Below are 17,999 nucleotides of genomic sequence, written 5' to 3'. Positions count from 1 at the left end.
CTTTTACCAACATAAAATATTGCAAAGATATGGGGCCCGATGGGGGGGGTGGGGGGGAGTCCACTGCCACTCTGCCTGAGATCGGTGGGGGAGGGAAGGGGGGTCTGCTGCCATTCTGCCTGAGATCAATGGGGGTGTAAGGGGGGTCCGCTGCCACTCTGCCTGAGATCGGTGGGGGGCGCGGGAGAAGGGGCCTGCGATTGGTCTGGGTGGCAGGGGGATAAGGAAGTCAGTAATGTTGTGGGTGGGGAGGGCAATGTCTCTGGGGGCCAGGGGAGGCATTATCCAGCCCAGGGGGGATATGGCAGGGGAGCAGCATTCTATCGTTTGTTTCTGCACGTGCGCAGTTGGAGGCAGCGATCAGAGCTGCAGGCTTTCGGGCGCGTTAAGCCCCACCCACAGGCTTGTGCAGCGCAATTCGGACTCGCTGATATTTTTGTAGGCAGTGTGTATGGGGCACCTCAGAGCGGGTCTAAACATCGGATCTGAAACACTCCCAGTTTCAAGTCCGCCCAGCACTTAGAATCAAAATGGTAAAATTGGGCCCTTGGGGCTGGATTTTCCCAGCATTGAGCCAATCCAGAGGCCATCAAAAATGGTTGGTGGGACCCAGATGTGGAATTGCCACCTTCATCTCTGGCAGATTGCATTCCTGCCAGTGGGGGAAGGGAACAAAATATGAATCACTCAGGTGGGAAACACCACTCAGCAGCGCATTTTAAATTAGTGCAGAATTCAGACAGTCCCCATTTTTGATGTTCCAAGCACCTTAACCCACAACTTGGGAGTCACAAATTTATGAAGGAGGTGTAAATGCTTGTGAAATGTGGATAAGATATGTTTATGAGTCATATTCTGAAGTTACTTAAATCCCCAACATTTTAAAAATGAAAAAATGAAGGCGGCAGCTATTTATTAAAGCATAAAAACAGACATCGACTGCATTGATTGACAGCCCATCTGGCGTAGTTTGGAAAAACATAGCCACCTGTTCCTATAGTTCCAATCAACTTAATTGTTAAGGTTTACCAAGGGCTTTATTGGACTTGATTGCAGATGATCCCATTATGAATGTTGTCTGTGTTTCAAATACTCCAAAACTACTTATCTCAGCAGGGGAGTTGAGTTCATATTTGATTGGTAGTTTTAAGAGGCTATTATAGAATTAGATGACTTTGGTATGTTTTGTGAATAGAGGTTTGAATATTTTTACAACAGATTGATCACTTGGGGAGATTTACATTTTTGTATGGGTTTTATGAATTATATTTTTCAGTATCAAGTGTGCATGAGTGAGAGCTCTTGCTTAGATTGTTAGATCTTTTTTTCCATCTCTACATGGTCCCTGAAGTCTGCCCATTGTGGACACCGGGTGAGATACTTTGGAAGTGGCATGGTGGGTTATGAGTAGGGTAAGGAGGTGGCATGGGTGATGTGCAGCAGTATGGAGGTAGCAGGGTGGGTGGGGAATGAATGATGAGGGCTAAAAGATTTACAGTCTTTTGTGCAACTGGGCTGAAGTCTCAGAGAACTTGCTAATCAGTCTGCCTCGGCAGTTGCCTATGGTGGTCCAGGACCTGCCTCCAGAGGCAGTATGCCTGTCTCAAAAACTCCCCCGTTCCCCAGAGCAAATATCGTGGTTTCCATGGAGATGGGTCTGCTGGGTCAGGATACTTCCCAACTTGAGATTCCCACCTCTATGGTGAATATTTGACCTATGCCTTTTTCATACGAACCTTTGGCAGAATATTACCATGTTGGTTAATTTTAATTATATATTACATATTATAAAGAGTAGAATTACTTTAAGTTGAAAAAGGATGTGGAAATACTCTATTCTGTTCTCTATTGCAAGGTCTGGAGCTGAAAATGCCTTTGTGTACTTCAGAACTGAACGTGAATTTGTTTGCACAGGATTAAAAACATCTAGCTGGTAGTGACTAAGCTCCCACATTCTACCCTTGGTAAACTTGAGGACATCCAAAAGCTGTTGCCCAGGTCATGATGTGATTAGTTGTTACATATATACAAGTTCCTTCTGCACTCTATTAAACTTTGGTACTGTCCTGCAGAATGACTTTGGCAGGACACAGAAAAACAAGAGTGGATACATTCAGGACAAAATCATAGAAAAATAAGAGAGTAATATGAAATCCAATGTTTATCAGTACCACCCTGGTATGTAACCCAACTCAGAAACTGTTAAATGCATTTCATAACCTTTCCAGCACTAACGTTTGCTTTCTTAAAGGACCAAGATTTCTTCTCAACTTCTGTTCTCTTGCTGTATCTTTACAGGAGGCTCCCCTTATGAAATCATGGTGATGAGCTGCGGATAGCCTTGAGGGAATTATATGCCAATATAATGTAATCCGTTTACATTCTGCAAAGGCTGAAATTTTTCCTCCTCTTTGCTGGTGAAAGCCAAGCAGGCAACCACATAGGTGGGCAGTTAAAATGGAATGGCTAAAATATCTGCTCTGTTTCAATTTGAAAATGCTTGATTTTTCAGACCTAAATAGGTAAGTTTAAAACTTCCTCTTGTAGGGCCAGGATGACAAGAGTGCTCTTCTGAGAATCACAAGGAAAATGTAGACCTTCCCCTTCCAGTCAGCAGTGGTATGTTCATTAGGCTGGTCCACTAGTTGCTGCTCTCACTTCCTTAAACAATTCCTATCCAGAGATTAAAATTCTCACCATAATTCCAAAAATGATAGTTTGCGATGCTCAATATTTTAATGGCAGAAAACAGCACAGAATGTGATAAGTTGTTAAATATATCAGTTTTTCTTATAATTTTGGGTCTGCGCACACACTTATTTTTCTCCATTCCTTGGTATCTCTGGTTTGCTTATTTCCTAGAGAACTGTTTCCAGGTCGCAGTCAATGTTGTTCTGGGCCACTCACTTTCTGTTTGTTGACAATAGCCAATGCTCATTCTACATGATAGAGCCAGGGTTAGAGTAAAAAAAAACTTCTATTTGTGCAACAACTAATCATGTCTTTAAAGTATGCCAAAATGCTTTTATGGGTAATGCTTTTGAAGTACCCTCGCTGTTAATGTGTACCAAAGGTTTCATCCAATTCCACATGAGAGGATTCCACAAGCAGCATATGAATACATGACAAGATAATCTGTTTTTGTTCCTGGTGGTGTTTGTTGAAAGTGGAATGTTAGCCAGGAAAATGTCAGAACTCCCTGCTTTTCTTCAAATAGTGCCTTGGGATGTTTTACATTTAGCTGAGCAGCAGGCAGTACCTTGGTTTAACTTCTCAGCCAAAAAGATCAGCTCAGAAAAGACTAGATAATCAAGAAGCAATGATTAGATTATTCCAGGCTTGAACTGTAAAAGGTTGTGGTGATCATAGAATCATAGAAACCCTACAGTGCAGAAGGAGGCCATTCGGCCCATCGAGTCTGCACCGACCACAATCCCACCCAGGCCCCACCCCCACATATCTACCCGCTAATCCCTCTAACTACACATCTCAGGGACAATTTTTAACCTGGCCAATCAACCTAACCCGCACATCTTTGGACTTTGATGAATTTCAACGTAGTGGTCTGGGTGGAAACTTGGCAGAGTGGATTGTCTGCCTCTTGTATTACCACTGGAATGAAAATCAGCAGGGTCTGTAAAGGGATGGGGTCCTGTGTAACAAGGCAATGATGTTGAAAATTACCAACATAACAAGGGGAAAGGAAGATGAGCAGTACTAAGTTTTGAGCGTTAGTGTAATAGATAGTGTAATCAGTCTTGATTTCAACACAAGAGACGTGGAATGCTCTACAGGATGCCATATTTGTTGATCACGAAGACTAAAAGAGGAAAGTTCAGAAAGAAAATTGTCAAAACAGTATTTTAGATAAAGAAAATAACAATCAGTGTGTGATGTCTGTTTGTAGTTTTAGAGGGAACCCTGTTTTTGATAATTCCTCCACGTGGGGGGGTTACCTGGTTTCTGATTACTGAACATCAGGTTGTATATTTCGAGATAATGGAACATAATCTGCTGCTGCTCTTTGTTCTTGGGTGTCCACTATGCCAGAACTTCATGCTCGCTTTTTTCTTTTGTGAATAGGGCTTTTTAGGGTGTAACTGTGGCGATGGACCCAGCAATAAAACTTATTAAAAAAATAAACTAGCAATGATTCAGCTTTCAGTATAATTCCAAAATTTGCTGGGTCTCAAGGATCTTCTTAGAAAAGGCTATTACACATAAGGCATCAACCATTTACAGGAATTGAGAAATCTTGAAACCACGGAAATGATGGTGCTATCCAGAGCTATATGTTGTAGCAATAAAAAAAACTTCTATATATTAATTATTTAAAAAAAACTCTTAATCTTTATGAATATTGGTATTGCTACTATTTTTATATTGTGTTCTCTTCAGGTGGTGTAATGGAAAGGTGGCTTACTAGATAGACTCACCTAAAAAGGTGTTGGAAATGAACTCGGAGACTTGGTTACCAGAGCGGCTCATCTCCGAGAGATGGGTGAGCTCACGATTCAGCATTCTTTTGAACTGTTGACAAGACAAACACAGGAATCAGTACCCACTTTCTTGTAAACCATTCCATGTTGCTTTTGAATCACATTTTCTCATTGCTAAATCGATTGAACATGGAAAGTACGTATGGAAGGAATTGTGAAATCTCCTGTTTATTGTCACATTTCAAAACATTCACAGAGTTTAACTACGCTCAGTGTAAACCTAGAGACTTAACAAGAAAAAAGCTGATATTCCAAAACACATCAAGTTTCATTTTTTAAAAATTTTTGTCATTTAATAATTATCAGACAGTTTCATTAACAGTTAAATATTCAATATGAATATAAAATAGTTTATAGTGGAGAATGAGTTGCATTTGACTTTCATAAAGAAACATTTACTACACAATAAAGCAGTGAGATTCTAATTATGTAACCATATTGGTCTACTGAATTAATTTTAACAAAGGCAAGGAATGACAGGACAAAGTGTTTACATTTTATATTTTAAGATTTATATAAAATTTTGGTTGAAGAAGTATGGATTTAAAATTTTAATAAATTCATTCAGATCATACAGCTGTTTAATTTTAGAATCCACCGCCCTCTACTTCAAAAGATGGATTGATTTTGATTTGAAGTATGCATAATGAACTTTGCAGGATATCTTTTTTCTCCTTTTTTTTCTGAATCTGATTAGATTCAAAACTGGTCTATGAAAAAACAAAATCTGAAAGTTCTGGCAATTTAAAATATGCATCTGAAAGGGAGTTGTGAATTGGTAATACTCGTCTCACAACTGATATTATAAAGATACATTATTTATGGCACAGGAAGTTTAATAGTAATAGAAAAAAAAGTCTCCCCTCCTCTATGTCACACCGTTAGTTCTAATAGTGCATTGTCTTACTAAGAAGTTTTAAATTAAAATTATGATGTTTGCTGGGGTTCCCTGATCAGTCCATCTTTGCTCATCTCTTGATGCCTCCTTTTCTCTTAAGAGATAACATTTTATTTGCGACATCCCAACTTTACAGACACCCATTTAAATTTTAAAAAGCAAGATATATGCACACATATATTTAAGTCAATTGTCAATTTATGAAAACATGTTGTTGATACAAAGGTTTCTGCATTTGAACTTACAACCACATATCTCACAACAAAAACAAGGATTCACATGCACCTGTAATTTTGAGATAAATCTACTCACCTTAATATAACCCCAAGAAACAGACAACAAATAGTTTGCTTCAGGCATTTTGGCCCACTTGACAACAGGAGCAACAACAGCCGTGTACAAAAGAAGCAATCTAGCTGGACAATTCCACACGCACAATTTCAGTAGTAAAAATCAAAAGGTGTAGATGTTTCATTAGCAGCTTTAACATTTGAAGTAAATTTATCTCCAATATAAAAATCACAGTGTCCTTTCACTGTATGCGAAAATCCAGTCTATGCAATATATCCTTGGATAGTATCTGCGCGTTTGCACTGATAGAATTGAGATAATGAAATCAGGGGTCACATGGAGCCAGAAACCATACAAGTGTGTGCAGTTCACAGCACTTATGAATTATGAATAGCTCTGGCTTCTTGGATGGCTGGGGATGGGGGTGGGGTGCTACTTCAGATTAGTCTCATCTATAGGGGCAAAAAAAAATCTTTTGTCTGCAAGCTTACATTGTCGACATCATTTCAACTGATGTGGGAAGTGACAGAAAATGGAGGATGCCCTGTGCATATTTATGTAAATTAACTACAGATGGTGTCCCCGTTTCATCAGAGAATATAATCTGCTTTTAGCACCCGCCTACACCATTGCCAGAAACTTTCAACACATTTAGTAAAATCATATTATCAGGAACATCTAGAATTATGAGCTAATGCATTATCTGCCCTCTCTATTGCACAAAGTGAGTGAGAAACAAAAGTGGTTTGGAAGATGATTTACAATAATCTTCAGAGCCATTCTGTGAAGTTTAATTTTTTTTGCCTTGTAGATGTTGAAAAACAAAACAAATTAAGGATCATTTATGCTGATCACTTTTCTCTCTGAAGAGTTAACATAATAAATTTAAACAACTGACTTTTCTCAGAGACAGAAATGCTTTATTCCTTGATTGTGTGTATACATATTTTACAATTTAAATACAATTGTCTAATATGAATAATTTTATAACTAAAATGGATTAGGTATGTTACTGCATTCTGCACCTTATTCTAGCTGTACTGCTGCGTGAGACAGACTTCCCAATTAGAAACAGATTACAATCTTTTTTCATCAATGTGTTCAAAGAAAGATTGCATTCCTTAGAAGATGGGGAAAGGCCCAATATTAACAGAGGCACAGTGAATAATGTTCAAAGCTTGACTAATGTTATGGTGTCTGTAATTACTTTTCACCTCTGCATTTTCCTCAGCATTTCCCCTTTAATTCTGAGATGAAGCACAGTGCCTGCATAGAAATGCTATTCACCCTTTATCTGATTGGCTTTCAGCTCAGCTGCAGTGACATCACCTAGCTTTTTCTGCACTGCTGATAAAGAGATTAGAACATGGGGGGACAACTGCAGCAAGGAGCCCCAGAGAATCTTGAGACTGAACTTCAAGCAGCACCATGAAATGAACAGTACAGCTCCATAGCAACCACATCACATGACATTCCTCCAGCTAGTTACTACAAGAATTCCCTCTCCATGTTTTATTACCAGTGAACAATGGAGCTGCCTGGTTTCTAAACCATTTTATGTGCAAATATAACTCGTCTTTGCCTCAGCATTAGCAAAAGAATAACTGTCATGATCATATAAAACAGCCTGTACCCCTTTGCCTTCTTCAAAAATGCCTTCCTTATGTCTTTATTGATTTATCTGACTTCCAATTAAAATATGAAGCAAAAATTACATTAGTGATCCCTTTAATTTTTCTTCCTCTTTTAATGATGGAATAGCGCTCCATGGGTTTGACTCTTAGATTTTGTCCAAGTGACTGTTCTTTATTTGTGAGCTTAAAACTGTGAAGCCAGAAGATTACTTAATTGTCTGCTGCATCACAGCTGAGATAGATACCTCACCTGGCATCCTCCACATGTGGCTTCACAGCAAGGGATCGTTTGATAATGATCAATGATGAGGGTACCCAGGTATATTTTTTCTCTTCCCTAATCCTGTGACTCCCCCAATTAACCGAATACAGACTTGAGATTAAACCTGACACCTTTCTGTCTGTATATTTCAAATTTGATTGTTTTCGCTGCACTAAGCCCCTCAATTTGATCGATCCAGCTATTCATCTTAAACGAGTACTTGCTTGTGTAACGTATTTCTCATATATTGGCTTAGGCTAATATAAGGGTGTTACAAAGACACAGTTACTTCAGACTGTTCAAAAGTTGACCTTACTATTGTTAAAGAATGTTGCCTTATGTTCATGTTAAAATCAAGGTTTATTTAAAAAATGTCAGAATATGTTTTGCAGGGGATCTCCTATTCAAATCATATTAGTATATCTTACATAATGTATTCTTCACACTGTGTGCAGTACATCCTATTATGTTGCAGTATGCTAAATGAGTAAATTCAAAGCGATATATGAATGTTGTTTTTAATCAATACTGTGAGTGATTTGATGCACCTTGATTTCAAGCCAATGATATTTAATACTTCATTGTTTTTTTAATATAAAATTCATGTTCAATTTTATTCCCTGTAAATCTGTTTCTACTGGAAGGAGTTTTGCATTACATGAAGATTCCTCATGTTGTGGAATTAGCCTCACTTAATTTGGCAGCATCACAGATCCTAACCTGCACAACATATTAAAGGAGCAGGAATGAGATTCAAGTGCAGTGAAGGAGGTATCAACAAATTCACCATTTCCCATGGTCCAGGAAACTGTGGTGAATGAAGACACAGACGAGCATATCAAGAGGTTATGACAACAAGCCCACCTTGAGTGAGGCAAATGTGCTCAATCTCAGGGCTCGCCTGCAACCTAAACCTATTGCCCAGCTTGCATGCATTAAAGGTTAAATGAGCAGGTTTAAATTTTGTGTAGTCTGGATAACTAAACCGCCTGACAGACTATTTTCTTGATGTGCAGAAAACATGAATTCGCCAGTTTAAGGGTTCCTTCTCGGAGTGGACAGTTGCTGCAGTTACAGTCACAAGATTACATGTTCTGAATATTCAAGTATTATGTTGTGGGGAACGTCATGTTTAGGCTCTCACATCATTTGACACCAGTCCCACTCCATTCCACTTCTGTCACTTTGCTAGGGTTCACTCTAGGCTGAAATGTTAATGTTTATTCCCTTTCACCTGTTTACCCATCTACTATAATCACACTAGAATACATGTGGTGAGAAAGCAGGTGAAATTAAACTTGTGTCCCCACTCTATTCCAATACATTAACCTTATGCATTTTATAATTTTAAATAAAAGCCTCTTTGGCAATATAGGTAGGCATTCATTTTTCATGTTTAATCTAGACAATAAATGTCAGCAACGTATTTAACTGTAGTGGGAAATCAAAGAAATGCACAATCTTGCCCTCACCCAATGGCTGTACCTTCCAGCGTGAATTACTGGATATTCCCTGGCTGTGATCAGCTAATTCAGTACAGGTGAACCCAGGACATTACAATATGGCCCAGTACCACGCTGGGTCATGCAGCCTCTTACTAAATCTGCCATATATGATTTCTCTTTTATGGATTAATCTCTAGCCCCTACAGTTTACTGGAGAGTAATTGCAGTAGTATTTTTCCTTCACCATAATGGGGAATGACCTGTAACATCTGGACTACTGGCACATTTACCTCATCTTTGCTGAGACCTCCTGCAGAATCAACAAACTGCTGACAGAAGGTTACTTTCCTTCACATACATACAACACGTTAGTTACCAAATAATGGACAATTGCTGGTTAACTCCACATGCTTGAATTTAGCATGGTCTCTTATTTACATTAGAAGTATTCCGGGGGATAGAAATTCCTTGATATTTCCCAATACAAACTCCATGAATTTATTATCAAGAGAACTTCCATCACAATGCCCTAATATTCCCTCTTTCTTGTCACTAGATACATTCTGCCAATGTCTAATTACATGCAAAATCCCTGTGCATCTGAATATGTTTGAACATAAAGTAGATGTAAAGTCAGCATGAACAATCAGTGAAAGTGCCAAATATACTTTAAGTTGTATGAAGATTCAGGTTTTAACTTGTTCAACAATCATTTAAGAAATTGTAATCGGGGAAGCTTTTCAATTTTTAATGTGACTTGTGCCTTAAAAATCTATTTAAATGGATAGAACATAGAACATAGAACAGTACAGCACAGAACAGGCCCTTCGGCCCACGATGTTGTGCCGAGCTTTATCTGAAACCAAGATCAAGCTATCCCACTCCCTATCATCCTGGTGTGCTCCATGTGCCTATCCAATAACCGCTTAAATGTTCCTAAAGTGTCTGACTCCACTATCACTGCAGGCAGTCCATTCCACACCCCAACCACTCTCTGCGTAAAGAACCTACATCTGATATCCTTCCTATATCTCCCACCATGAACCCTATAGTTATGCCCCCTTGTAATAGCTCCATCCACCCGAGGAAATAGTCTTTGAACGTTCACTCTATCTATCCCCTTCATCATTTTATAAACCTCTATTAAGTCTCCCCTCAGCCTCCTCCGCTCCAGAGAGAACAGCCCTAGCTCCCTCAACCTTTCCTCATAAGACCTACCCTCCAAACCAAGCAGCATCCTGGTAAATCTCCTCTGCACCCTTTCCAGCGCTTCCACATCCTTCTTAAAGTGAGGTGACCAGAACTGCACACAATATTCCAAATGTGGTCTCACCAAGGTCCTGTACAGTTGCAGCATAACCCCACGGCTCTTAAACTCCAACCCCCTGTTAATAAAAGCTAACACACTATAGACCTTCTTCACAGCTCTATCCACTTGAGTGGCAACCTTTAGAGATCTGTGGATATGGACCCCAAGATCTCTCTGTTCCTCCACAGTCTTCAGAACCCTACCTTTGACCCTGTAATCCACATTTAAATTAGTCCTACCAAAATGAATCACCTCACATTTATCAGGGTTAAACTCCATTTGCCATTTTTCAGCCCAGCTTTGCATCCTATCTATGTCTCTTTGCAGCTTACAACAGCCCTCCAACTCATCCACTACTCCACCAATCTTGGTGTCATCAGCAAATTTACTGATCCACCCTTCAGCCCCCTCCTCTAAGTCATTAATAAAAATCACAAAGAGCAGAGGACCAAGCACTGATCCCTGTGGCACTCCACTAGCAACCTGCCTCCAATCCGAAAATTTTCCATCCACCACCACCCTCTGTCTTCGATCAGACAGCCAGTTATCTATCCAATCGGCCAACTTTCCCTCTATCCCACACCTCCTCACTTTCATCATAAGCCGACCATGGGGGAACTTATCAAACGCCTTACTAAAATCCATGTATATGACATCAACTGCCCTACCTTCATCAACACACTTAGTTACCTCCTCAAAAAATTCAATCAAATTTGTGAGGCACGACTTGCCCTTCACGAAACCGTGCTGACTATCCCGGATTATTCCGCATCTTTCTAAATGGTCGTAAATCCCATCCCTAAGGACCTTTTCCATCAATTTACCAACCACCGAAGTAAGACTAACCGGCCTATAATTACCAGGGTCATTTCTATTCCCTTTCTTAAACAGAGGAACAACATTCGCCAGTCTCCAGTCCTCTGGCACCATCCCCGTGGACAGTGAGGACCCAAAGATCAAAGCCAAAGGCTCTGCAATCTCATCCCTTGCCTCCCAAAGAATCCTAGGATATATTTCATCAGGCCCAGGGGACTTATCGACCTTCAGTTTATTTAAAACTGCCAGGACATCCTCCCTCCGAACATCTATTTCCTCCAGCCTATTAGCCTGTAACACCTTCTCTTCCTTAAAAACATGGCCCCTCTCCTTGGTGAACACTGAAGAAAAGTATTCATTCATCACCTCTCCTATCTCTACTGACTCCATACACAAGTTCCCACTACTGTCCTTGACCGGCCCTAACCTCACCCTGGTCATTCTTTTATTCCTCACATAAGAGTAAAAAGCCTTGGGGTTTTCCTTGATCCGACCCACCAAGGACTTCTCATGTCCCCTCCTAGCTCTCCTAAGCCCCTTTTTCAGCTCGTTCCTTGCTAACTTGTAACCCTCAATCGAGCCATCTGAACCTTCTTTCCTCATCCCTACATAAGCTTCCCTCTTCTTTTTCACAAGACATTCCACCTCTTTCGTGAACCATGGTTCCCTCACTCGGCCATTTCCTCCCTGCCTGACAGGGACATACCTATCAAGGACACCCAGTATTTGTTCCTTGGAAAAGTTCCACTTTTCATTAGTGCCTTTCTCTGACAGTTTCTGTTCCCAACTTATGCCCCCTAATTCTTGCCTAATCGCATCATAATTACCTCTCCCCCAATTGTAAACCTTGCCCTGCCGTACGGCCCTATCCCTCACCATTGCAATAACAAAAGACACTGAATTGTTGTCACTATCTCCAAAGTGCTCTCCCACCACCGAATCTAACACTTGGCCCGGTTCATTTCCCAGTACCAAATCCAATGTGGCCTCACCTCTTGTCGACCTATCCACATATTGTGTCAGGAAACCCTCCTGCACACACTGCACAAAAACTGCCCCATCCGAACTATTTGACCTACAAAGGTTCCAATCAATATTTGGAAAGTTAAAGTCCCTCATGACAACTACCCTGTGACCCCCACACATATCCATAATCTGCTTAGCAATTTCTTCCTCCACATCTCTATTACTATTTGGGGGCCTATAGTAAACTCCTAACAATGTGACTGCTCCTTTCCTATTTCTAACCTCAGCCCATATTACCTCAGTGTGCAGATCCCCCTCGAAGTGCCTTTCCGCAGCCGTTAAACTATCCTTGATTAACAATGCTACTCCTCCACCTCTTTTACCAGTTTCCCTACACTTACTGAAACATCTATACCCCGGAACGTCCAACAACCATTCCTGTCCTTGTTCTACCCACGTCTCCGTAATGGCCACAACATCATAGTCCCAAGTACCAATCCACGCCCCAAGTTCATCTACCTTGTTCCGGATGCTCCTTGCATTGAAGTAGACACACTTCAACCCACCTTCCTGTCTACCGGTACCCACCCTTGGCCTTGATATCTTCCCCAATACCTCACCACCCTCAACACTGACTTCTGGACTACAACTCCTTTTCCCACTCCCCAGACAAATTAGTTTAAACCCCCCTGAAGAGCCGTATCAAATTTCCCTCCCAGGATATTGGTGCCCCTCTGGTTCAGGTGCACCCCGTCCTGTTTGTACAGGTCCCACCTTCCCCAGAATGTGTTCCAATTATCCACGTATCTGAAACCCTCCCTCCTACACCATCCCTGCAACCACATGTTTAATTGCACTCTCTCCCTGTTCCTCAACTTGCTATCACGTGGCACCGGCAACGTACCAGAGATGACCACATGTTTTGTCTTGGCTTTCAGCTTCCAGCCCAGCTCCCGAAATTCCTGTTTTAAATCCCCGTCCCTTCTCTTACCTATGTCGTTGGTACCAATGTGTACCACGACTTGTGACTGTTTCCCCTCCCCCTTCAGAATCCGGAAAACACAGTCCGAGACGTCACGGACCTTGGCATCCGGTAGGCAACATACCATCCGTGAGTCTCTTTTGCTGCCACAGAACCTCCTATCTATCCCTCTAACTAACGAGTCCCCAATAACTATTGCCCTCCCGCTCTGCCCCTTACCCTCCCGAGCCACAGAGACGGACACAGTGCTGGAGATCCTCTCACTGCGGCTCACCACTGGTATGTCATCCCCCTCAACCGTATCCAAAGCGGAATACTTGTTGCTAAGGGGAACGACCACAGGGGATCCCTGCACGGACAGCTTCCTCCCAGCCCCTCTCACCGTCACCCATCTGTTTTCATTCCTCGGAGTAACTGTATCCCTAAAGCTTCTGTCTATGGCCACCTCTGCGTCCCTAATGATCCTAAGTTCATCCAACTCCAGCTCCAGTTCCCTAACACGGTTTTGGAGGAGCTGCAGATGGGTGCACTTCCCACAGATGTAATCAGCAGGGACACTGTCGTCGTCCCTCACCTCAAACATAGTGCAAGAGGAACATAGCACTGCCTGCACACCCATCCCCTCTAGATACCTTGCCAGTACCAGGTAGAAACAGCAAAAATGAATTAAACTCACCCCTGCTCGCCCTGTCCCCCGAAGCCCTGTGAGCCAAAGCCCTTATAGCTCACACTCTGCTTCCCACACACTCCCCTGCCCGCTCCCGACGCTGCCCGCTGTATACTGCAGCCTACCTTTTATACTTTGCGCGCTTAAAAAACCCTTCCCAGACTCCTTAGCAACTCACTTCCAGTTTTCACTTTAAACTTAAGAAAAATACTACTACAAAAGTAAAGGCCAAAAAAAAACGCACACGAACTGACTAATTAAATAAATAAATAATTCAATCAATCTCTCACCAGCACTCCTGCCTCCAATCACTCCCTCTCTGCTTGCTCCAGTGGAACAATGAGGGGGAACCTCCCAGGTAACTGACTTTTAAAGTTAAAATAAAAACCCTTCCCAGACTATAGAAATACGGTACAGGTCTTAGCACGAGTGTTTTTAAAAAAACGTTAAAAATAAATGCAATAAAAAAAGCTTTGTTTCCTGCTGCACTTGAAAATTTGGCTGTAATTTCAGGAGAGCTTCTCAGCGAGCACTATTATGTGAAAACCTGAGAGGGCAGCCCGAGCTTTGGTTTAATGTCTCAACTGAAAGATGGCATTTCTGATAGTGCAGCATTCCCTCAGTACTGCACTGAGTTGGCAGCTTTGTTGTTGTGCTCATTATAAAAACAGTGTGTGGGATTTAACAAGTACACACTTGTCCTGCCCATCCTGGGCCCAGAAATCCCCACCCGAGGTCAACGGACCTTCGCCTTGTCTATCATATTTACCATCCCGCCTGTAACAAATCCCACTGTGGGCAGGGCCAGAAGATGAAGGCCTCTGCTGAAGTTTATGGTACACACAAGGATTGGAACAGAATGGAGAGGACACATATGCAGCATTGTATCATTATGCTGCAAGTAACTGACTGGGTGAAGCAACAGGGGTGAAAAAGAGGCAAGTGTGACTATGTGGTTTTCTATCAGGTCAACCTGATAGATGGCATTCCAAAAGCCTATAAACTGTCCGATTAAGATACAAAAAAAGCAAAGTGTCCACTCTGTAGGAATGGTTCACCCAGTGGCGTAGCTAGAGGGGGTGCAGGGGGAGCGACCGCTCCCCCTGAGCACATTCTTCAAAAGAACACCCCTTTTCAACAGGGTGTTCCTCTCGGGCCCCTCAGATCTGCGATGTGTGCTGCTAGGCTCCAGGTAATCCTTCACTTTCCTCCTCAACACTCTCAACAGCCCAGTTATGATCAGGCTTAAGTTGCATATTTTGTTTTATCAGCATTTTGCTGATGAATGCTATCAGCGTGAGTGAAATTAGATCCAGGGGATCTGAACGGGAGGTTACATTACAATGAAAGTACTTCCCTTCCCAACAGCGACCTACAGTGTGGGAACGGAGTTAAAAGAGACAGGTTCAAAATTATATTTAATAACTTATCAGAGATCCTATCTAAAACAGTCTCCTCCACTTGACATTCTCACAGAATTACCACCAGTTCATGGAGAAAGGTTATTAGGTGATGAATAGAATATACATCTCATTGAAATCTAACTATGTGGACGACAGCTTTTGGGGTGGAAATGGTCTTTGGGCCAAAGGAATGGATTGTTTTTTCGTTTCAAATTATTGAAAGGGCCGATTTCAGGGATTTATTAAAAATCGGTGAAATGTATTGGATAAAGTGGAGTTTGCCATAAATACTTTTTCCAAGTTTGAAGAGATCGGGACTCCACCTGCTCTGGAAATTCCCGGGATGAGCTCAGTGTGTTTTTGTTCATCTTTCACAACACCTGATGTACAAACTATTGTAGTCTCTGCCCTGCATGAATCACTACAACAGCCTGAGGCCAAAACCTTTTCTATTCCTTTCGCTAACTCCGCAGTTGACATCCCTCTCCGTCTCTCTCCTGAATGCCCGTCCCACTGGGCTCCCAGGACATGGATTGAGGGTCATTGGTGGAGCGCTCCTCATGCAGCTCAGACCCTCTTCATCGGGCAGAAACCCCCAGCCACCTCCCCTAAAGCCAGCTGGAATGTCCCCAAAACACTGGCAGCACATCGATATTTACATTTCATTCCCTCAGGCAATTAAAGCAGCAGATAAATAAATGTTGATTTATGAATTAAAAACCTCCCGCAGTTTGGTGCAGAATCACACGGGCGCCTTTTTTATGTGCTCGCTCCCCCTAACTTTAGAACCTGGCTACGCCCCTGGGTTCACCTTGGAATCAATATTAACTAGAGCAGGATGGAGGTCTTGAAAGGGATTGTGAACCCTGACAATCAAAGCAACAGCCCAATTATGTGGTCAAGTATCTGGAGTTGGGTTTAAACCTACAATCTTCTGGATCAAAGGTCAGGGCTGACATAGTTGATATACTGTCAAATGAGTTCTACTTTGCCTGCTTTTTGATCTGAACTGTGCTGAATGGAGAGGTGCCAAGTAAAGCTTGTGCTATTTTCCTGGACAGGGAAAAGAAACAAACACAAGTGCCATGCCTGGGTATTATCCAGTACCTCCGGAGGTGTACAGGAGGAGGTATTGGATAATAGGCCCTATCAGCAGCAGAGGCATCAAGTCTTTGGGCTTGAAAACAGGTTACTAGCTTATGAAAAATTACATTGAAATATCCATGAGGGATTTTGATGAAGATGATTTATTGGCCAGGATTGTCCAGTCTCATTCGCAACAGGAACTTTTGTTGGTGGGAGAGAACATTTTTCAGACCAACCAGGTCCATTGACTTTGGGTAGAAATTTCAAATCCCAGTACATATTAAGCGCATGCTACCAGATCATTAGATGAATATGGTCAGGGTTTGGTGAAAGTTTGGCATTCCAAAGAACTTTTTTGTTTTTCCCTCCTTTTTTTCTTGTCATTGCTTCTCCCACCAAACTTACAATTTGCACATTTTAGGTATATATATATGTAAACAGATCTTAATTTTAATTCCCTAATATACAATTACACAAATCTATTCAGAAGCTAAAAATTCGAATAAATACAGAAGTCTAAAGTGTGTCATCTCAAACCTGCTCAAAATACAAATCAGAAGCAAGTTTCAAAGAGAGTCTTTCAGATGAACTGGGGGAGCTGTAGGGATCTTACAAATGGCAAAAAGTTTACCTTCCCATAAATAATTGAGCACCGCATGTACTGAATGTGTACTTGCTAAAAACCTTAGGACATTTTCTATGTCAACAGAAACCTACAAATGTAAGTTGTTGTCTAGCAGCCCTCTTCCAGGCTTTGATGTGTAAAAATGTCAAATATGACCTAGAGCACACAAATGATTAGGTCAATTATCAAAGTCCAGAGTTTTCGTTCTACAAGAAAAGAATAGCCTTTAAAACATACTTTGAGGCATTAAGACCTAGGTTTTCTACATTTGAGAGATTAAAGGAAAATAAAAGCTTTCAAACTTTATTTTTTCAAACAGAAAAAAGGACAGTTAGGATAAATGTGTTAGAAAACAAATACAACTAAACATAAAGACAGAAGACAAAGGAACATTGGGAGGGAGTAGAGAATGGGGGAGAAATGGCTGGCCGCTTAAACACAATTGAAGTCTTTGGTATTGGGGGTGGGCAGAAAAGGTAACTTCTCCCTTGACTGAGGTATAATGGTGGGAGACCAGGAATTGTCTATTGAGAACAGATCCCAAATATCAATCTGGAGGCAAGATGTCTGATTATTGTGTACAGTAATGTCCACAAAATGACTCTTAACAGAATCAAATGTTTAGAGAATTAAATTTTAATGCACAAATCCCTTTTCCAATGATATATGTCCCTGTTCAATGAATAAAGTGAATAAACAAATTGAAAAAGAATGGACTTGTCCACTCAAATGTTGTTACTGCCTTAAATGTGTTATGTTCTTTCCAGAAGAATGTTTGTTAAGGTGTGGAAATCACCTATGGTAACATGATTGATGTTTCAGAGACTTCTTCATCTCACCAGGTGCCTGGGCTCACACTCTTTTAGCAATCAATGTTTTGTTTATCCATGGAAATCACTGCACCAAATACTGATGTTCAAACTTTTTCTAATTTTATAATTTATCCATTTTTAGCAGGGGTTGCCAACTGTGATTAAATGCATTCCTGGAGGCTTCATCACGTGACTTGCCCCATACTCCAAAATTAGTTGGCCAACACATCTATCCTTATGATGTACTGCCATCCTACACCAATTAGAAAGCCAAACAATTCATTGCCCAACCCGGCCAATTACC

General features: G+C 41.3%; 1 protein-coding gene across 4 annotated transcripts in view; it reads right to left on the bottom strand.

Moving 5' to 3' along the window:
• pde4ba (phosphodiesterase 4B, cAMP-specific a) overlaps positions 1-17,999 on the bottom strand; it is a 671,909-nt gene that overhangs the window by 31,452 nt on the left and 622,458 nt on the right. For all 4 annotated transcript variants that reach the window (XM_078218430.1, XM_078218431.1, XM_078218432.1 and 1 more), the window contains one exon: positions 4,437-4,530. In XM_078218430.1, coding sequence (XP_078074556.1) covers positions 4,437-4,530 — 94 coding nt within the window. The remainder of the gene's footprint in view (positions 1-4,436; positions 4,531-17,999) is intronic.

The sequence above is a fragment of the Mustelus asterias genome, chromosome 8 (genome assembly GCF_964213995.1).
Source record: "Mustelus asterias chromosome 8, sMusAst1.hap1.1, whole genome shotgun sequence".
NCBI lineage: Eukaryota > Metazoa > Chordata > Chondrichthyes > Carcharhiniformes > Triakidae > Mustelus > Mustelus asterias.
The sequence above is the reverse complement of the archived record's forward strand: the minus strand, read 5'-3'. Positions and strand labels throughout refer to the sequence as shown.